At 36.2% G+C, this 23103-nt stretch overlaps 1 protein-coding gene across 7 annotated transcripts in view; it reads right to left on the bottom strand.

Annotated features, from left to right (window-relative positions):
• The window catches only part of CCDC171 (coiled-coil domain containing 171), a 157624-nt gene that overhangs the window by 16981 nt on the left and 117540 nt on the right, over positions 1-23103 (bottom strand). For all 7 annotated transcript variants that reach the window (XM_075021403.1, XM_075021409.1, XM_075021400.1 and 4 more), the window contains one exon: positions 9243-9395. In XM_075021403.1, coding sequence (XP_074877504.1) covers positions 9243-9395 — 153 coding nt within the window. The remainder of the gene's footprint in view (positions 1-9242; positions 9396-23103) is intronic.

The following is a 23103-nucleotide window of genomic DNA, read 5'->3' as shown; positions in this document are numbered from 1 at the left end:
AAAAGGGAGGAGGAAGCACCTTCTGGCCTGAGTAAAAGTCCTTGAGTCTGGAAAGAAGTGAATTTGTCTGCCTTTGTAGAGAATATTCCTTTTCTTCTATAAAGCCAGTAAAATTATGTCCTCGGCTCTATTCTTTTGTAAAAACTTTTTCCCAGGGTCAAATGTCCTGGTCTATAATACCCAGTTCTCAAAATAACAGCCTGTCTAGCATGCCCAATACTTTTATTTCTATTGCAGTATTAGCAGTATACATAATAATATAGAAAAGTTTCTTTTAATTTGATGTGCTGAAAATGTCACTTTGAGAGGTGTGGGAAGAAGGCAAAAGAAACAGGGGTGTGTAGAAAACAGGAAGTAAACATATGCAGCTGGTGAATAATACTCATTGCACATTACCAATGAAACACATTTTGAGAGATCACTGCAAAGAAATCTATCTAATAAGGAATATGGCATCACATGGCTGCCTCCTGCCTCACAGTTGCCCTCCACAGCAACTGGGGCCCTTCTGAAACATTCAGGTTCAGAAACCCCATGTACCATTTTGCAAAGAAAATAAGAGACTAGCTTGTTGCAGTATTTCACCTTCAAAAAGTGAAAAAAATGAAGTGTAGGCATTCACTTCCTTTTTCTCTGTTAATCCGCTGCAGGCAGAGAATGAATGCATGATGATTTTTTACAGGGCAAACCTGAACCTACCCCTTAGACTTGTTTCCTTATCCAAATCATTAGTTTCTCTAAGTCAATTTCCAATTAGTTGCTCTGGGAGGTACAATTGTTGCACTGGCCTGAGCATTTAGGATAAGAGATGAATGCAGCTTCAGGTTCCAAGTGTCTTGTTTTCAGTCCTGGGAACTAAGGACCCTTGTTTGTGAGCTGGTAGTTCCAGTACCTCACTAGAAACACATTTCTAATGCCATAGAAATGCAAACCATGAAGGAAAAAAAGGAAAGATTAGCTTCCTGAAAACATGACCCTCCTTTTTTGTGACTCAGCCAAAGACTTGAAAGATTTGTTTTGTGCTTAACTCGGAACAAACCTGCGGTCATTTAGGAACTTCATGGTTTCCATTAAACGGCACAGCATGGACATTTGGAATTTCATGGCAACTGTGAAGTGAGAATGTAGATCTTGCTTTTCCAAAGCACCGGCCTCTGCCGAGAGCTAACACCCACACACATTCACTCACATTCCTTAGCCAATTCATGTCATTAAAGAGACTTTAAGAACAGACAAAACAAAGCAAAAAAAACCCCAACAAACCACCCCACTTAAACCTCTTTCTTAAGCACCTGAAAGCAAAATACAAGTGGAAATGTAATGTTTAAATGCAGTGAACGCATTGTGTCCATCTACAGTGTTTACAGCATTAACTCCGCAACTACACTGAAACGCTGAAGTATTGGAAACCTCCTAATTACCCAAACATTTACCTCTCTGCAGGTGTAAATACATGGGCCTAATAAGCCTTCCCACTGTGAAAGCAGTTATTTAAATTATATTAAAATATTAAAAACTATTTAATGAGCTTTTTTCCCCTAAAGTAAATTGAGTGTGTGCCTTAACCTGCTTCAGGCAAAGGAAGTTTCAAACATATTGGTTTTGAAACTAGCCATTATTTCCCATGTTGCAAAAACGGCAATTTTATTTCCCAACAGCAAATGAAACTGTCAGGAAAATTTAGATGCAATAAAATTGGGTGGTTAAACCAACATGCTGGATTTGGAATAAAACTGAATTAAAGGAATTAAAATTAAGCATTATGTCAGTCAAACTTTATAAAAACTATTTGAAACGGTGGGGGGGGATGTTGGTGGTTTTGTTTTTTTGTTGGTTTTTTTTTTTGCAAAAGTTAGGTTTTGGACTTGGTGAAGTTCACCCGTAACTATCCATTTTATGTCCATCAACAGTGTCACATTTGAAATTTGCGCAATGAAAAATATTTTGCATAAAAAGTGTTGCTTCTGGCAACATTTCTGCCTAAATAAAAAGTTGTCAGGCACTGTGTGACTTTAGTGGTACAGAGTTTTAAAATGGTGGCTTCAGTCCAAGGCTAGCTAATAACGGCTGACATGCACTGGAATCTTGAGGCCTAAATCAACATTGTTTTCACAGCTGTAATTAAGCCACCTAATCAGAAGCACATTTTGACGGGACAGTTTCTGGAAGCCAGACATTACAATTTCTTATGCCTGGAGCGCAGTGGCTCATGAGAGGTCCTCATTTAATTTCAGTGGTTTTTTTTTTTTTTTAAAAAAAAAAAAGGCTGTAAAATGAAAAGACTATAAAAAAGCAGTGTACGGCTGTTGAAATGAAGCAGGCCTATGTGTTCATGCCTTGACCAACCCTGCATCCCACCCTCCTTCGGCTCTCTGCCGAGTCCCCAGCTCTCAAGTGGCAGCTGCACACAGTGAGATTAAGGGCTTCTGCCAAAGTCAACAGATGAGCTGGTCTGAACTGGCTTTCTGTGTGTTCTGATTGTAAATTGTGCTGGTGATGATTAGAGAACTCTAACACAGGATGTCGACTCTTAAAACTGTCCAGAGAAAATAATTTTTTTTTTTAAAGTTCAGGAAATTTTTTTAAACTTCTTTTGTGGCTTGGTACATAGTGTTGTGTCTATAACTTTCAGATGATTCAAACATGAATTCACACAAATTAAGTAACTATATTATTAAAAAAATACACCGTTACTTGCTCACAGCACGATCCTTCATTTGGGGATGTTTATGTAGCAGTGTTGCTGCTGAAAGCAATTCTCTGACTAGTACACTCCAGCAGTCTTGCGCTTCTACCACCTGCCAGTGGAAGATACCCCTAAAATTCAGACTATCAACTATTTTAGTTGTATGGCTACCACTTCAGAACGCTGTCATATCTGAAACAGCTAAACTGACTTGCTCTTTTTCCAGAGCACAGCTACATTAGTAACTTTAACATAAACTTTCAACCCCAGAGGCCATTGTAAAACTATCAATATGAAGGCACCAGTCACTGGGGTCTGATTACATTTAGTTCTGCATTTTAATTACATATGGATTCTATTAACTGAACCTTTTGCCTTATAGGCAACGTTTTAATCAAATTACTACAATTTTCAAATATGTTACAATAGTCTGACAAGTTAAAAGTTCACATACCTAGAATATTGAGTATCAAAAAATTTTTGCATAGAAAAGGAAGTATTCTTTACAAAATAGCAAATGTGTTGTTGGATTACTGTAAATGTTTTTTAACACCTTGCCCTGAGTTACATAATGTGATTTATAATATTGGTTTCATATTATTTTTTTTATTGGCACTACATAATAAGCAAAAAGTTTAAACTACATGATTTATACTATTTAGTTACAACTATTACATCTGTAAGCAATACCACATGACAAGGTGAGCATTTGCACTTGGATACCTGCATTCCTTAGCTATGCAGTATGGTTGGCAAGTGATGCCAAATTGCTTAAAATCAGGTAAGAAATGCAAGTATTTCAGTAAAAAAAAAGTTTCTGGAAGATATTACTACTTTATGGACTCAGCCTGATAAAAGACTTCAAGCTTAGTAAATATTATGAATACAGTTTTCTATTTTTGCCTATACTGATACTTCCACTCTTTCATGTCTATTATCATCTCAACAGTTGGGATATTCTCCTTGTGGGCCTGTCATTTTTTTTTTTTTACTATCACTTTAAGAACATTCATGTTTCACAGTAAATTATTTGAGGTCCATATCTTACTGAATTCTGTCCTAGACTATTTCCAAGAAAACACTGCAAGACAGAGGGTAACAATAAAAATAACAAGTCTAATTATTTTTTGCAAAGCAAATTAAGAACTAGTATTTCCAAATCTTTCACAAAACCAGTTCAATTCCAAATCTTGCAAAAAATCTTTTCAGTTCAACTGTGCATCAGGCTAGCATGAAGTAGTGGAAAAGCCAAGCAAAGTTTTCATCCAGGACCTATCTGCTTCTTGCAACATCTGGGAAGAATTCCCCCAGCTACATCAGTCATTCCATGTCCTAACACAAGAGATATGGCTCCGGCCCCTGAAAGACACTTTCCTGACATTTAACACGGCACCGATGGAGTGAGTGCCTTTCTCCTATGCAGCAAGTGAAAAGACAAAGAGGTTTTTTTCTTTCTCTCCAGTTCTATCCTCATAATTCTAAATGTAAGCCATTGCATCCCTGTTAGATGCAGGTCTCAGCCTTGAAACACAGATTGAACTGGTGACAAGGAAACAAAGAATATGGGGGGAAGACATGTAAACCCACTGCTCTGACCAGCCTGGCTAAGTAGGAAGAAACTGTCAGTGGTGTAAACTAGTAAGTTTGAATTTTAGATATTTCTTTTCTCTCTCCTCTCCATGAGTGGGGTTCAAGTAGATCACGAGAACTGCGAGCTGACTGCTCTGAGTAGGAAGAAAAGTGTACATTTTTCTTAATGCGATTCTTCAAGACAAAAATACGAGAGTGTGCATCAATTACTAGCATCTCAACAATAAATATGGATTTTTCACACATAAAATCATTCTACTTGCTTCTCTCACCTTACCAAAACGTACAATTCCTGTATTTCAGTGATATCACTAGGCATTTTCAGACAAAGGACAGACACAGACACAAATGTGAGGGGAAAAAAAAAAAAGATGATGCAAAGCCACATAAAGCAATGAGTGATTTCATTTTCAGCTCCAGTTAGGAGAAGCATCCAAAGACAACAGTTGTTTTCATGGTTAGTCAGAGAACTCTGTTCTTCTTACAAACCTCTACTTCACCCCTCTCACCCATCTGAAACTCACCTTCTGCCCCTTTCAGTTAAAGTTATCCTTTTGGCTCCCCAAATTTCCATTTCTCCAGTGCACACAAAACTTTTCTCACTTCATTTTTATAAATTACTGTATTTTCCCCTTCATTTTTTACTCTCCTTTGATTCTGAAGTGAAAGCAGAAAAAGGAAGGAATATCACCAGATCAGCTGCACAGACGGGATCAGATATGACCACTTGTAATGTAACAGCGGCTCCTTTTGTTTGCCAAAACTGGTACCAGAATATTTTAAATTCTTAAAATTCTGACAGCAGTATTGACATCAGGTACAAAATCTCAGGGCTGAACGCTATGAAAACACTTTATGGAGAAATTTTACTACAAATTTAATTCTGTCAGTTCCTCGTATGTGTAAGGTCACACTGGAAAATACAGTGTCACTGCATCCACTCCCCACAACACTCTGCTTGCAGCAACAAACTCTGGCAGTACAGACACCATGGATTCACATGCTTGCCATGTGACTAATACGATGCCACATGTTGCCCCACAGCACCCACAAAGTAATTGCTTATGACTACACTACTGCACAGTACAGCACTTAAAAGTTGTCAGTTCAAAGCCTAGTTATTACTGCAACTCTGAATGAAAGTGCAAGTATAGTAATAAATGAATGTATATGAAGAAGAAGTAAAATGGATCAAAGCAGCAGAATCCAGTACTGTTAAAGTAACTGGCAAGTGTTCATTTAATAGGAAACCTTGGAGCACAGTCCAGTTCATGATGTTTATATTCCTAGATATTGCTGAACAAGAAATAGGCAGGAAAAAAGAAACACAAGAACATTTTAGCTGATATCTTCTCTGCTTACATACAGATCATGTGGACAGTTAGTTACTACCAGTGAAGTACTTCCACCAAACACACCTTCTAAGCACACTAAGCTTTTCTGAGGAAAATCGTAAGAAAGCATAAAGGCAGAGACATGTAAAGGAAAACAAAACAGTTTCTTAAATTTCATGGAGAAAATGGCAGTGCCAGTCCACTACTGAGTCCAGTGCTCAGTGAAATAAATCTCCACCTTATTTCATGCTAGATGTTGACTGCCGATTTCTCTGTTCCTCCTCTAGCAACCTACATCCTCATAATAAAGACTACATATGGCCATATCAATGACACCTTCTTAGCCGAACTCTTATTAGCTCTACCAATTATAGATACGACCCTTAATGTGGGGATGCAGCAAGTTATGGAAGACAGCATTGTGACTGTGGTACTTGCACTTCAGTGAAAGTAAATTTTAAAAAACAAGGAAATGCACAGAAGTGAAACTGTTATGGTTGCAAAGAAAGACTATTACACAATGTTAATGGTTTGATAACAGAAATAAAAGAGAAAGACATTTTAGAAATGTAAGGGAAATTTCAGAAGCATTTGGTAAAGGAAAAAGAAAAAAACCAGGAGAAATTAAATAAAGAACAACAACAACAAAAAACAGGAAAGAGATACAGGAATAGGGAACAATGGAAAAAAAAAAGAATGCTTAGGTAGAAAACCAATAATCTGTATTTCAGCCATACTCAATTTTACAGAGTTGCAAGAATGAAAAATGCAGAGGGCCTTTCTCTGCACAGAGGAAGAATCATCAGAGAAGAGTAGGACAGACAGATAGCTGGACACTAATGAAGAGTAGAGAGACATTCTGCTATTGACTCCCCTTCACCCCACATAATAATTCTCTTCTCTGTAAGCTGTGTTTCCAGCATTCACCTCACCTCTGTCCATCATAATCATATCCCTTCCTGTTCCTCTCTGTTGGCATTAGCATGAGCACACATAGCAATCTCAGAATCTAAACGCTATTGACTAGAAGGAAAGTGGTTGGACTAAAAGTAGACTGGAGGATGGAGATGTCAATTCAGAGTCTTAGATAAAAGATGAGGAGTCAGAATCACTGATGTTGCCTTATGGCATCAGTTTTGTTTTTACAATTATCAGCAAAACCCAAAGCAATAGAAGAGGAAAATAGTGGTGTGAATAGAAAGAAAGGTGATGTATTTAGTAAGTTTCAGTATAAAAAGGTCAATTAGGAAAGCAATACCTTTTGAACATGGAAAAGATCAATACTGATGAATGGCCCAAACTTGGATCCAATGGACAGTTGGGAGTGCAAGAACCTTATGCAACTAGCATAGAAGCCATCAAGAGACAGCCACAACATAGTGAGATAAACCCCAATCTTACAAGGTAAGAGTCCACACATGGTATACACCTGAAAGACTTTTCAAAAATGTGTTTCAGCACTGATCAACAGGTCACTGTTCTAGGAACACAAGTGTACATCACATGAAGACTTGCAATTAATAGAGTCCAGGTGCTATGTTTGCTTCCTACATGAAAAGTTTTGCCTGCAACATTACTAGAATCGGATATGTGATTGAACACAGCAGATTGAAACCAACAAAATGTGTACAATTCTGAAACCAAATAGATGCTCAAGAAAAGTCATTACTCCCTTTCATTTAAAATAATCAAGCAAAAAAATCTGTCCTACTTCTTCTAATACAGAAAGAAATTTAGTGCAAAACTTCGTCCTCAAAATCAGAACAGAACAGTATCAGCTGAAACTTTAAAATGTAAGTTACTCAGGAAAGCTGTGGTGCCTGAAGTTATTAAAAGTCAAGCTTGATGCAACTTTTGCAAATATTAGGGACAAGCTTTACAGAAAACCCCAATACTACAACATATACCATAAACACTTATACTTTTTTCATGGAAACATGAGAATCTATCATTCTAAATTTTTTGCCTTTACATTAAAATTTTAAAACACTTTCTATTAATGCTTATGCTTAGGTTAAAATTGAACTGCATCTAAAGGAATAACTATTCTTCTCCCCAGATGGTTGTACAGAAGGGCCAGTAGATCCTACTACAATGCAAAAAGTATCACCTTTACATTGATACTGTAGGCAGACACAAATTACTTTAAAACCACTGCATTTAATCACAGGCATCAGAGAGCTGGGGGGCAAGGCATTTGTTTTCACTGTAACGTATCAAGCTACTGCATAGCCCTTCATAGACAGGACTAGCATAATCTTTGCTAAAAGCTCTCTCAACCCAAATGAAAGCAAACCTTGCTGCACCAGGTTTGGCAGACTTCCCGATCCTTAGTACACAAGTGGTCATCTTGATTTAAACAACAAAAACAATAATAACAGGCAAAGGAGCAACCCAATTACACTGGGCGCAGGCTCAGCAGGACACATGTAAACCTAGTAGAAAACAAAGAAAGCCTGGTTGGAGGAGAAAAGAAGCAACTTCAGTGAAGCAATTTAATTTAGTTTCTTAGAAAGGTTGTGCAGTTACAAATAAAACAAAGCTTTCATTCAACAATTATCATCTCAAGATCTTAAAATTGAAATTCAGCACTGATTAATATATTTCCTATTCGTGCTAATTTCCCATTGTGCTAATACAATTTAGAAGCAGGATAAGAAATTATTGTAATTCTGTTGGAAACAACCAAAGCCACGGCCACAGCCTTTGAATATACATTTGCTGATGTGTTTATGTCACATCTGCATTAGTGATGCCTCTCTTCTTACAGATTTTCTGTTTCAAAAGGAAAGACAAACAATCCTCATTTTCTTTATGGTCCTTTGCTTCACAAGAATAAAAGAAGAGAAAGGAGGAAGGAGAGGAGAAAAAAAAACCATCAAACTCCAAAGCTTTCCCCTTTATCCTATGTGGAAAAGTAAAGAAAGATGGAGAAGAAATACATCAAGCGTATGCAAGTTGCACAGCTTACACAGTCTCATTCTAGACATACTTGACTACATATTTATGACAGTTTATACATCTGGCCTCCTGCCTGTGTGACACAAATATATCTGCATTCAGTAATCCCCCTAGAGAGAGATCTCAGATCTGAAGAATCATCTTATTAGCCTTAAACAAGTCCAAGTATCTCTGTGGGCAACAACATTTGAGACAAGAAATGATTTATGAAATTGGATTTTAACCTTGTAACTTTAGTGAGAAGTATCATTCATAACCACAATTGTCTAAAAAAAGAAAAATCATGTCTCCTAATAAATATTTTATTTACATGCACAGTTAATAACATTCTGTTTTACATGGTGCTATATCTACAGATGGGTAAATTCTTCAGGTCCAAAATTCAACCATTTGCCAAAAACAAAGAAATCACAATGTATACTTTTCCAGCGACAGCAACAATGAACAGTTCCTTGTAGAAGATACAGTAGTAAAATTAATCCTAGTGTTAACCACCCCCTTTAACTTCTGAAAAAGTCTCAGAAGGTTTCTGTTGACACCAGTTTTATTGCTCTATTATGTCTATAATGAAATATTATTGTAATTCCCTACAGAAACTATGCAGCATGAAGGGAGATGCTGGCTAGGAAACCACATCCAAATGACAAAAATTAATTGAAAAGCAGACTTACCAATTGTAAGCTCTCATTTTCATGAAGACAAGCTGTTTGGAGCTTGGACTTTAGGGCTGCACCATGAAGCTGATGAGATGCTGCTTTTCTCACTAACATGTCAATTCTGGAACTTGCAAGTTGGTAGATATCCATAAAACTTTTAATCATGGCCTTTAAAAAAATATAATAAATCATCAGCGCCAGGCAGGCTACACTTAAATGCCAAATAGCATACATCCAAATTCATTGCAGAAGACCCAACTTTTATTAATCAGAGAAATCAAAGGTTGGAAGCCAGGCAAAATTTCAGTCTCAGGACTTAAACATTAAAAAGGTCTAACATGGGATTTTGCATTCCTTCTAAAAGTCTTAATAGCACTGAAGAAAAGCAAAAGACTGTGCACCCTAATCAGAAGATGTTTTGATGAGCTGTTTTCAAACATGTAGTACTGCATTGAGCAACTGATACCATTTTTCATTGTATTTAAATATAAGATTCGGTGCAAGTTCAATTTCTGTTTACAAAGAATCACTACACAGTTTCAGGTAAATGTTCATTCTTTCAAAATCAGTTGAGTTACTAATCCTCCCACTCTGCTTTAAAAAAAAAAATTAATTTGGCAGAAACAAAAGAAACACAGTAAACCTACAGACCTCTGAAGGTAAATAATCTGATTACAATATAGCTGGGAAAATATAATTGTTTTCATGTATACAGTGGAAGAATGTCCCAACCGTGTAATATTGATCAGACTGATAATAAAGTTAGCAGCACAAGAGAGTACAAATGATTTGGCAGTACTGGTAACTTTATACGTACCCTAAATAGTGTAACACTGTTGAGATTATTGGTCTTCTTTACAACTGGTTAATCACATTTTATAAGTTATAGTTTTCCCTTCTGAAATGACCTCTAGCGAGTTTCTACTGTAAGAATGTATTACAGATAATATGAAATTGGCCTTTGGAAAGTAAGCCTGTGGTATAGGCAAAAATAAATTTAATACCACAAACAGGCATTTACACAGATTTTTACTGTTTTCCTCTCTTTGTTCTCAAACACACTACTGCTTTTCAGAATAAAAGTTAACATAGCTGAAATCAATGAAGTTATTTCATAGCTAAATGTAGAAAACAGCAGTGGCAAATTAACACCATCATATCTTTTCTCATCAGAAAGAATATCCAAAATGGTTTACATACTATGGTGTTAGTCCTAAAAGTGTATTCACATAGCTCTGTAAGTCTGCTGCTGTCAGCTCTGATCCTGCTTTTAAAATTTTTCATCCACATTCAACACGACTAAAATGCTGCAGCTCTTCACAAACAATACGAAACAAGAATGTGGATATATCTCACATCCCATATAAAAAACTGCCTGAGAGTCTTCATATGGCAACTGCCCACATGTTAAAAATTAGACATATGTTGAAATAGGTCTATGGGCTGGGCCTGTGACTCATAAACAGAGATTATGCTGATGTGTCATAACAAGCTGTGTCTCAAATCTCACAGAAAAAAAAAAAATCTTATGTATTCCTTTGATTACTTCTGACATGATATTTAGAGGTATCACTGAACTAGAATGCATAGACAATTCCTTACCTTCTTCCTTTTACCTCTGCTACCACAAACCTAGTGAAGTCACTAACCTACACAGCTTCATCCTACATCTCCAGAGCCACTCTAAGTCCATGCAGTTATCTGAAACAGCAGTTATCGATTCCTTGCTGCTCAACTCAGCTATTTCATTTGTTGTCTTGTTTAATGAGTTTGAAAATTTTCTGTCTTTTATTTTCAGACATGGCAATATTTTTTCTAAGATACCTAGATTTTTTTTTAGTCCAGAAAGAAACCATTTCTCAGCTATTAACGATTCATTATTGATGTGGAAGGTAGCATTTATGCACTCGTAGGTACACACTCATTTCAGTATATTCCAACTTCCTAGCAAAGAGTCAGGGTCAGCTTAGATTTCTCTTACTCAGGACCAGGTTAGGGAAAACAATATTTTTGTGTCTTCCAGCAGGTGATGTGGAATCCTTGATAATGACTATGCAGAACATTTATTCTAAATGCCATCTCGAGGAAGACAAATATTTTGGGTTTTCAGATGTGCCGTTGGAAGGCATTCATTTACATATGATTTTATGCAACTCATGTCAGTCACAGATTGAGTCATGGATCTGTTTTCCATAATACAAAAGTTCCACTTCGTAGAAAGTTTGATACACGGGGAATGGGCATAAAACCTGGTCACTTGCATGTTGTAAGATCTGTCACATAATGATTAAACACATCTCTAAAGGAGTTCAGAACTTTAATTTAGATCCCTATTTGCATGTTACAAATTTATCTGCAGATCTGGAAACTTCTTCATGATCAACAAAGTCTGTTGACAGAATTCCAGAGAAGGCACATCTAGTTCTGCAGAACTTTTTTCCTCTCCTGCTAAGGAGTGTTTTCTTCTGTTTTTAAGTACACATAGCAATAAGATGTATACATAGTTTCTAAGTGTACATAGCAATAAGATACTTCAGCAACACTTCTGATTAATTTTTATAGCATAAAATTTGGCATTCATAGACATCTGCAGGGTCTGCATTTAAGTGAGCAATTTTGGTTTAAAATGTGCTGGTAATACTGTGACATGCAAACTGAGAACAGAACATGAAACAATAAAAATTTGTCTTCTGTTACAAATAAAAATGTTTTAAAAATACACACCAGAAAACGACTACTGTTGAGAAAGGCCAGATGTAGTGATCCCTGAACATTACAGGAACCAATATTACTGCAGCTCAGACCACTTTAAAAGTTAAAACCTTTTCAGACAGATGAGTATTATAGGAAACTTAGTGGGGAGAAGACTTAACCAAAGGAGGCCACAGCAATAGCAGAGCTGAAGAATACTAGTTTTAAATGTTACTGGGTCTAGATGTCCCTGCTTGAGCAGGGGGCTTGGACCAGATGACCTCCAGAGGTCCCTTCCAACCTCAACCAGCCTGTGATTCAGCGATTACAAAGTCCTCCTAAGGATGAAACACGATGCAAGTTAATAATGGTTGAAATTTACATAGGACTGTCAATTTTAAGAGCAGAAATTTTAAGTAATTACTCTGCATTAATCAAAGAAAAAGAGGAATTAATCAGATAGCTGAATGGCTTTTTTCAGTGACCTCTTCCTTTTCCTTTTACTCCACACAATGCCTTATTTTATAAAGGATTTCACTATTATTTAAAGTTCTACATCATGTGCTACTGATATGGCAGAAGCAAATTATAATGGTAGTTGTTTTCAATGTCAAAAGTGTCTTCAATGTGAGAGAAGATCCATGCTCCAACACTATGTCAAGATGTAGGCAGCTTCATGAAAACAGATGCATGAATTTCCCAGAGAATTGGCTGTAACTCACAGGTTAAAAATATATTTGTAAGGTTGGCACAGAGAAAGGATGCTTTTTTGTGGAAGGTTCTGGACTAGGCACAAAATTTGCAAGAGTACCCAAGTCCCATTTTCAAATATAACTTTCAGTGGGCAAGTTATTCTAAACCAAAGTACTTCTAAGGATCTTTTTTTATGGGTATTTATACATGTAAAACAGTATCCCCATCAATTCAAAGCAAATCAGAAAATTTTGAAAAATTCACTTAAGTGCTATTCACATGACAAAGGAACAAAGTATTTTAAATTTCAGACCCTTATTTATTTATAAAATAGGACTCTGAAGATTCTGAGCATTGGTTACCTGGCCATTTTGCCTGCCTTCTCAGCTTGTAAAAACAAGGCCAGAAGACAGGAGCATTGCAAAACCATGTATGTGCATAGCCATTTACCAATGCTCTGACACCCTGAACATACATAGATAAGCACACAATTAGATAGAAGAAAACATATATAAAATTTAACAAAGAGGAAACATGTTTTGTTTTAAGTTAAATTAACTGATGAGGTTTATTTCAAAGCAGCCATAAGGAAGAAGGTCCTTATGACCTGTTCAAAGATGTTTCATCTGTAATACAAGGGTACAGAAATAATAAATTTACGTGTTTTACAAATAAAAGTTTCTGGCTTAATCTACAGGTTGGTGAAGCTGAGAAACCTGAGTTGAGAGTAAAAATGAGACAAACTGTTTATAAACTACAAACCAGTGAACTGCAGAGCAAAATAGCAGAATTTAAGCTGTGCTTTCTTTCTCCAGATTAATCTTTAAAAGGACTAAGAATGCTTAACATTAGAGACAGTCCTCCAAAGGACAGGTAAAAACAATTTTTTCTAATATTCCCTCGGTGTACTTTTGAATAACCAATCATTTCCTTGTTCGGTACACCATTTCTAGAACCAGTGATTTTAAGGTGTACAGTGCTTACAGACGCTTTGGAACCACTTTTGCATGTATTACTGGCTATATATTTACAAATCTAGAAGGCTCCGATCTTCAGTGAAAAATGGGTAATACCAACAACTTACACAACAATCTTTAAGGAATATGAAACACAAAAAGAAAAGAAACCTTTTTAAAAAATTAATTTATGAAATTCAAAGGTTACTCAAAATTCAGCTGTTCTCAATTCAGTTATAGCAGAAACATATGGCAAGAAATATACAGATCAGCATATGCAAATTAGCAGAAGACCTCTCATCAAAGTTTTAATGTATTTATTATACATTATAAAACCGGCATTTTTAATTCCAAATTAAAACACTGCACATGTTGTCTCTCTTGCCCTCAGTGCTTGACTAATGAGAACAAGCACAGTTCAAAATAATTTTTATTTGGATTATGAATTATAAATAATTGCGAATGGAAGTTTCCATTTAAAGTTTTAGACTATTCTGAAATTACAAATAAAATACCAGTAATTAAGAATCAGTTTGTTTATTTTTATACCCGTTTTATACCATTAACTCAGGATCTTATTGGGCCTGCTATTATCATAGAACTGTATCTCCTGTTTAGAAGGAAGAAAACTAAAGGAAGGAGACCTTATGTGAAATGATGCTTATTAAAAGACTAACACAGACTAACAGCCTGGTAATACAAGCATTGAGTTTGTAACATCAGATGCAGCAGCCAGAATAACAAGACCATCTACTTTACACACTGTGCTTTAAAAAAAAAAAGTATAAAAAAATCAAAATTAACATTTGACTGTTAGGTTCTCCCTTCAGGAAATTCTTCAACTAAAAAGAATGCTAGCAGGTAGTAAATTTACCTAAGGGCAACATATACAAAAAGATGAAAAAGAACAAGAGACGGAATAATGAATGGACTTCAGAAGAATGAAAGATTAACTCTAGTATAACAAAGTGCTTAGATGAGAATCTGAAAAGACTGAGAATTTCATTTATGGTACAGAATTTGGCTGAAGTGCAGTTCAGGCAAAAACGACTGGTGTGAAAACAAAACTCCACGGAGTGGAGTTCTGCATGCTTAATGGATAACCTATAGAATGCCTGTTATTACTGCCTTGGTTCAAACTGACATAAATAGGATTAGTTAAAATGAGTCCAGAAAACAAAGCATATATCAATTACTTTTTGCTTTCAGAAGCAAGATCTCAGGATACTTATTATATATTTGAGAGCTATATTTGGGGAAAAAAAGGATTAAAATTAATTTCCTCCATACATTTTAGCATTTGATAAACCCATTCTGGCTGCCTTGACCCATAGTCCAAAATGCCTAGTGGCATCAGTGGAGGATGTAAATAGAGCAACTTCTCAGGCATCAGAAAAAAACCCTCGAGGGAAACAGCATTCAGCAAAATTGCACTTTTGCAGCTGTTTGGCACTTCTTTAATGATCTATTCTCCTTGTATCTCATTTCGACACTAAACTTTTTGTTGGGTTCCACTCAAGCGTGGCATGCACAATTTAAATGTGCCAAAAAGCAGGTCAGTTCTGTTACAACTTTTTTTTTTTTCCCCAACGAAAGCTGACTCAGTGCCACACACGGGGCCTAACTCTATCCCCTTCGCTTCAATAACAATTACTTTACCCTGTAGGTCTCAGAGGATAGCCCAAGGGAATGAAGCTCTAAATAAAAGGCCAGATTCTCTGCAAGAGGTAATGACATGACTTCCTACAATAAAATTGAAAAGGGAGCATTGAAATTGACAGAGACTGAAGAGAAAGTGCTTCTACTGGAAACCACAGTGGATGGGCATAACAACAATTGCCATGAAAATTATTACAAAGTGTAAGAGTTTCAAAAATAACATTGATCTTCTAGAAACTGATAAATTAAGACCAATGTGTTTGTTGGTATGATCAAGTAGCAGAAAGCATCCTGAGAATTTTATAGCAAAGGAGCTACTCGCAGCCTTGACTACTCAGAAATATCTCCAGACCTTGCAAGCAAATTACCACTTAACAAAATTAAAGAAATGCAGATTTTTATAGGCCAATAATGTTTACATGCAAAGACCATTCTCACTGTCTGTTGCACAAAGTCAAGCATACCTGCATGCAAAATGTAAAGGAAAAACAATCGCTGCCTTGAAGAACTTGTACTTTAAGCTACAGCTATGGGGAAAATGCTACCAATACTTTGTACCCCTCCCCATCTTCCTACACAGTCTGGATACAAACAGAACATTTCAGTCTGCCAGGAAGGAAGAGAATTTTCAAGTAAATGGTTTTGGCGAGGAAGAAATGGAAACTGAAAGAAGTTTCAGGCTGGTACCCTTCCTTCAACTCTCCCTTGCAGTGTATATTCTAGACAGGGATGAATGAAAGAGGGACAGGTAGTCACTGAATATCAAGTCGACGTTAAAGTGCCTCAGCTGTGAGCATGAAAATCTGCTTTGAGTGAGCACAATAAATTACCACTGATGAGAGGAACTAAACAGCAGCAGCCACAACGGAAAAGTCAGGATGCAGTTTTATTTTAAAAAGTGGCAGTGTCCCATCACACATTCAGTCTTGAGGAGAAATGAGAGTAAAACTTCTCAACAAAACCCAGGTGAAATCTCAAGTGAAAGTACAAGTTGCCTTTATCTGGATGATGTTGCTTTTGGTCTATTGGAGTGACACCTTGGAAAAAAAGATGTACAAAAGCTGAAGTAGAGAATTCTGTTTTCCCAATCAAATTCATAGAAGTAAAATCAATTTTTAAAAGCATATTCTTTCTTATTTTCAAGGGACTCCTTCATATGGATAGGATATCCTATATAAGCAAACCAATTTTTATAAATAGGTGTTACCTAAACACTAAGTCTTAACTGCCTGAAATCTAATGGATTAATTATAGATGTATGTGTAATAGAACAATTTAAGGAGGAGAGAGGAGCAGACAAGACATTAACCTATCAAGCTACTAAGTAGGAAAATCTGAAGCAACTGCACATGGAAGGTAAATGTGAGATCTGAAAAACTCTTCTGTTCTTCTGAAATGCTGTCCACAAATTAATCAACATAAGTAACTTAACTCCACTATTTGCCAACATAGTAGAAACAATGTGTCTACTGAAAATTAAAATACAGTTTTTCATTGGTTTTAGAGTAGCCTATTAACTAAGACCAATTTCAATTACTTTTAGTAAAGAAATACGCTTTACAGTCACATAGATACTACTGAGACTTCTACTAATCTTTTTTAGAAACTCATGAAAAAATACAAATTTAATTTTAACCTGTGTAGAAAAAGTCTGCCACTGAGTCCAACAGAAGAAAATTATCACCCCACAAAATCTGGGTTCAGTATAGACATTTCCTTAAATATTTTGACCAGAGCTATGAAGGGATATAGATTATTCCTTTCTGGCCACAAGAAGCAGCTTTTCAATTTTAGATTAAAACATTTTCAAACTGAATTAGATAAAATATTTTACATATGCTTAGAAGGAGGAAATGTGTCCATTTTGTATTTTCCGTGCAAAAAGATGAAGACAATCTATGTTGTAGTTGCCATTTATTAGGAGAGACCAAGTTCCCTTCTGGCAGGTTTAGTCGATATGACAACTGTGATTATGTGGCTTATCCATAAACAATCATTACTGAGTCATAATCTTCGTATCAGATTTTAGGTGAATACTCAAGTCTAATGGAGCCCAGGGGCTAGAAAACTGCACAAAGTTTTGTGATATAGTTACTTCATTTCCTCTGCTTTTCTTATGAAGTGTTCATGGTAGCACTGCATTTTAATTCAACATAAATATTTCATCCTACATAAAGCAACATTTTGTAGTTTTGTAATGAAACCCTGAAGTATACCTGTTAGGTTGGATAGCAACCCAATTTTTTCATTTTGGCTTCTCATCGAACATCAGTTATGCACCCAAATTCATGATGCCAGCACAGGAAAAAGCACCAGTCAGTCTCTACAGAGAAAATAATGATCTAGAAAAGCTGAACTGCATTCCTCAGGTAAATGGACACACCCTTAATCTAATATCCACTGCCACATATAGGATGGACAGGTATTCTGCCTTCATTCTGCCTAAATTCAGATGTTAGTGAGATAACTAGTCTGCTTCATACATTCTTGAATGTTATCAAAATTTGTATTTAAAAAACCCCAACATTCAAATGGCTAGATTTCCAATCAGACTTGCTTTCAAGATGTGATTTATGTCATGAAAACATTTTATTAGAAATTCCAGGGACAACAGTTCTTGTTCCAAAATCTGAAGAGTCAAAGGAAATTTAAAGACCACAGTATACCTACTACTGACCTGCCCAATGAGCATAAACATTAGCATCCCTCTTTCCAAAGCCAAAGTCAGAGAATATTGGCAATGTCTGCCAAAAGTGGTACTGACACTGAGCTTGACAATTTGCTATCCTTAAGCTTAGTATGAAATAAATAAAATATTTTCCTCCTAATGTTTGCTTTTAACCATCATAATCCGAGAAAGAAGAACGAATAAAATGATCCCTGTCATCTCTGAATATCTAGTTCTACTAACAATAGATGTACAGGTGAGGAAAACCCTTGCTGGGAAAAACTGATTCTGTTTGTCTATCTTTTTGCCGTTTGTTATATAGATGGCAGATTACCTCAACTCAGAAAGGTATAAATCCCAATCAACACATGCTAAAAACTGGTGAATGAGTGAGACTCCACTTCACTGAAGTCTGGGCCTCTTTTATGCAAGAGGTCAACAAGCTAAGTGAGAAAGCTGTTCACCTGAAACAGCTTGAAAAACAAAGAGAAGACGACACTAACTTTTCTGTTGGCAGAGCTCTGGTTGTCCTCATTCAGACCAACAATTCAAGGATGTATTGTTACCTGATGAGCTTTTTTAGATAATCTTTTGGAAGACATTGATTTTCTGCTTTGTCTTCAGCAAATACACCAAGTGTCTTTTCATTAAATGGAAACATCATCAGATTGCAGAATAGGGTTTGAATTATTAGGTTGGGAACCTGGCAAGTAAGGAACAGGCTGTTATGGTCTATTCCCCTGTCTAGCCAACAGTCAACAATTAGATCCAATTCCTTAGAAGCATAAGAGATAAAGTAACTTTCTGAATTCTGTTTGTAAAACTGGATGCTTACAGCAACACTGAAAGGAGAAAACTAAGGAGGATAGGCACTGGTGAGATGAGTTTGCCTAGACAGCATAAAGTATTCTTCAACAATAGGATCAGAAATAAAATACCCCATATCATAAGGTATCCTAATTAGATTGAGAATGCCCTTTTTAGTCTTTCTTTCTTTTTTACTGGATTTGGTAATGACTGCAGGCACTGCAACATTATGTGCTTGAGTGGTGACCTTAATGGTGGATCAACAAAAGCATCTGGTTCTTATCCAAGCATGCCAGGCTATTCTAACTTATAAACACCGTAGAAGACAGCATTTTCCAAACTACGTCTAATATTAATCAGTTACTACTTCCTTATCCATTTTTCAGAGCTGGACCACTACTTGCAGTTAGGTCATTTATGAGCAATTGTGTGTATGGATGTTGGTAACACAGAGAAATCACTTCCAGAGCTTACCAAATCTAGAAACTATAGATGATTTCTACTGTTTTTCACCTTCTTGTAGCTCAGAAATGAGGAAAGTAACCTGAAAAGAAACAACTACCAATGGAATGGCAGAGAATGGGAGATGATTTTGACAGACAATGCCAAAGCATGACTAGTATAAAGAAGGTAAACTAAGAATATGTATTAACATATTAACATTAAATGAAGTAGCAGAAACCATTTTCGAAACATAGAAAATAGTTTTTCAGAAAGCACGTAGTTAAGCTGGAAAAGCCCTTTCCACAAGTCATGTGAATGCTTAACTTTACATGGGTTCAAAAACAATGGGACAATAAATGGCTGTTGAATACAAAAATATGAATTTTGTTTCAGGAGGTCCTTGAACTAAAATGGTGGAGGCTGTGAGAAATTCTGGAGACATTTTAGCCCTGTTTCTTATACTCTTTTCTTTTTTTTACTGTCCTCTGTCCAACCTGTTTTTAAGCAGGGACAAACAGATTTACTGCTATTCTATGTGCCCTCTAGGCATTAAATGTTTACTCAGTCCCACAGTATATTTCCCAAAGGAGTAAAATTTGCAGCAAGTCTCATATGGAATAAATGCAGCACAAATCAAGCATCTAGGATAGTGACCTTTGCCAAGGTACAGACAAACATCACATTTTGACAAGCAGGAGATTTGCTGCTCAGAACTCAGTTCTGTGATCTTTGCAAGCATTTGTAAAAACTGCAGAATTTAAACTTCAATTTTTAATCTTTAGCTTGTGCAATATTAAAGTAATCTATAAAAAAAGTTACTTCTTTAAGAATGGGAAACTGGATGGTGATAACATCTGGCACTATACGCAGTAGCAACGGCATGATGCTTTGCTCTCTAACCTCTCCCTTTAGTATTTGTCTATTATGATACTATCAGGAAGAGGGAGACCTACAAATGGCTTCTGGTACTGGAGAAGAACACACAATCTGCCTCTGAACAGAGAGAAGCGAGAACTAAAATGTAGCCTTCAGGCATTAAATGGGCATTGCAAGTTTGTCCCACAGATAGAATGGGTGGCTGTTTCCTCCTGATCTTTACTTTAGAACTGCACTTTTGTCAATGAAGTCATGATGTGGAAGCAATCCAAAGGAATCTAAGTTCTATCAAGATTCCAGCAGGAAAAACAAATGGTGGTGGTGGTCTTTCCATGGATATTATCCTTTTAAAAGCCATGAAAGACTCAATCCTTTGCAGGTATGCTTGCCAACATGCAGGCTGTGTATCCCTATTATTCAGGTTTACAAAACAGTTCCACATTCCCCCATTTTCCATTACTTTAGCACCCTCCAGCCCTCTCCATTTTCTCCCCACCCCTTAATTCCTTTTTTGCTTCTAATGGGAAGAGACCATAATGAGAGAAAAGACCATAATGAAGGGAGAGTTAAAGAAGACTATAATGAAATTGGGTAGTGCAGTGGAAAAGTATTCCTTAAAAATGAGTGTCCTATTTCAAGCATATTTGTCCTGGAACACCTACAGCAATAGACCTTATCAATCCTAAGAAATTATACTTTTCACAGTCCCATATAAGTGTTGGAACTTGTGACCTTAGGATTCTAGTGCACCTATCACTAGACCATCAATCAATTCAGTAACTGAAAAATCAAGACAACAGCTTCAAAGTAGTTCATTATGATTCCTGCAAGATAACAATGTAAAAAAGAAAATTCCCAGATTAACAACATATGTGAATTTATGAGCCACAATTTACAACCCCACCCCCAAAAAACCCCAAACCCTAAATTAATTAGTGGCAAATTGGTCGAATTTGGTAAAAAACAGGTTAACTTTTAATTCTTTCAAAACTTGTCCTCTTTGAATTTCACTTCAGTGGTATACCAGCTGGGATGCTATCCTGGTCTAGTTCTTCAGTACAACTTCAGGACAACTGTGGAATTAACAGAACAGCCTGGTTTTTTACACCTAGTTTTATATTCTGAAAGATTTACTGTGTTTTTTCTTAATCCTTAAGTTGCATATTCATTGCTATATTTTCATCTAACTGCTGTCACTTACATTGTCATGCAGAAGGGCAAATCAGGGTCAGTTTATGTAAGCGGCATCAATCTGAAAAACTTCATCAGTCTTTATTTCAAGGCATTATGCAAAGAAAGCTGACATTAAGAGAGCCTTAACTGACAGCAAATGAAATCAATCAGCAAATCACTAAGCCATAATAAACTCACTCAAGTTGTAGATAACCCTTCCTCTTCCAGGTCTTTAACTACAAGGCCTACCAAATGCGGTATCTGGGCAGAAATATCTCCCTTGATTCCATTACAAAATTCTTGCACTAATATACTGCATTATTTAATATTTTTTTCTTGCTCTGTAAGCTATCAATAAGAATAACAAACAGATAGACATATGTTTTATAATAATGGAATACTAAGCAGTTAAGTGAAAAAAGACTAAACAAAAGATTCAGCATTTGAAGAAGTTTCTTTTTTTAGTTTACATGTAATTAAGAATAGAAAATAGTTTGGTTCTGTTTCTGGTACTAAGATATTTGTGTAATAAAGTCTATTGCCTTATTAAATCCTATTGCTCAGACTCACTTGCTCAGCATTTCTTCTTAGTTTTCGAAATTAAAAGAACCAGTACAAAAGAAGTAAGACTCCAGACAATTCCTAATCTTTCATGGTATTCATTTAATGAATTCATTTTGTAACCCACATGACTATCAACAGTTTAACAGCTATGGTTCTGAATGTGTTTATCTGTGTTACAACAGTACACACTGCAGACAATATCAAACAATACAACCACATCCAAGCTACGCAGTGGTTATCTGGTAAAATTACTCCTTTTCTGAAGATAGTGCACACAGATAATCCCATGCAGTTCTGAATGATAGGATTTCTGAAGTAAGAAAAATTGCCTAACAAACAAGGTGCTGCGAAAACAGTATTTGTTATTTTCTGTTATTGAACAATGCTTTATTTTTGTAGTTACAGCTTTTAGGTGTCTGCCCTTATTCACTGAGGCAGCTTTGGGCACATATTGAGATCACCATGTCTCTAGAGTAATTTTTCTCATGAAAGAATAGTGACTAGAAGTCAATAAAGATGCTTCTTGTTGGGTCCTTATGCTATAAGATGCAGCAACCTGGTAACCAGCTGGAAGAAAAACCCATCCCAGGATTACAAGCAGAAGCAAAACTAAATAAATAAATTTAGTGAATTAAGATCATATTTTACACAGTTCTTATAGAGCTTTCCTGTATCAGCAGAGGTAATTTATAAGAGATTACCCACATGTAACAGTTATAAATGTATGAAAAAGTCTAAGTGAACAAAGGCAGATAGTTACATGATTGCTTGACAGGGTCAAGAAAGAAAATTTTCCATTAAGAAAGGTTACTGAAAGGTTAAATGATTATATACTAACTTCAGCATTCAAGATAATCAGCAGCAGATCTTAACTGAAAAGTTTTTACAAAACTAACAATGTGTATGAAAGAGGCTACACAAGAGTTAGTAGTTTCAAAGGCATAAAAAGACAGCTTTCAGTAATTGATTAATTGGTGATTACAGATACTGACTTTGATATTTATGGTCCCACAGTGCCAAAGACTTAACAGGGTTAGGGTGCAATCAGTGTACCAGCTAACTACAAAGCCTTCTGAGAAGGGTTCTTCATATAGTCTCTCTTCATTTATTAGAATGAAGAAAGGCAAGGGAAGAAACAAAAAAGTGAAAGGGTGGCCAAAAAAGCAAGGGAAAGAGGCTAATGATAAGGAGGGGGGGATTGAGGAAAAGAGAGCAATAAAAAGCACATAGAGGACAGGGAGGAAAAGACTGCTAAAAGAAATGTTGTGAGAAGGAGAGGAAGTTGGGAACACAGTTAACCTTCAGAAAGGAGAAAGGATGTGAAATTCAAATTACACAAGGCAAA

This window comes from Buteo buteo, chromosome Z (genome assembly GCF_964188355.1).
Source record: "Buteo buteo chromosome Z, bButBut1.hap1.1, whole genome shotgun sequence".
Taxonomy (NCBI): domain Eukaryota; kingdom Metazoa; phylum Chordata; class Aves; order Accipitriformes; family Accipitridae; genus Buteo; species Buteo buteo.
The sequence above is the reverse complement of the archived record's forward strand: the minus strand, read 5'-3'. Positions and strand labels throughout refer to the sequence as shown.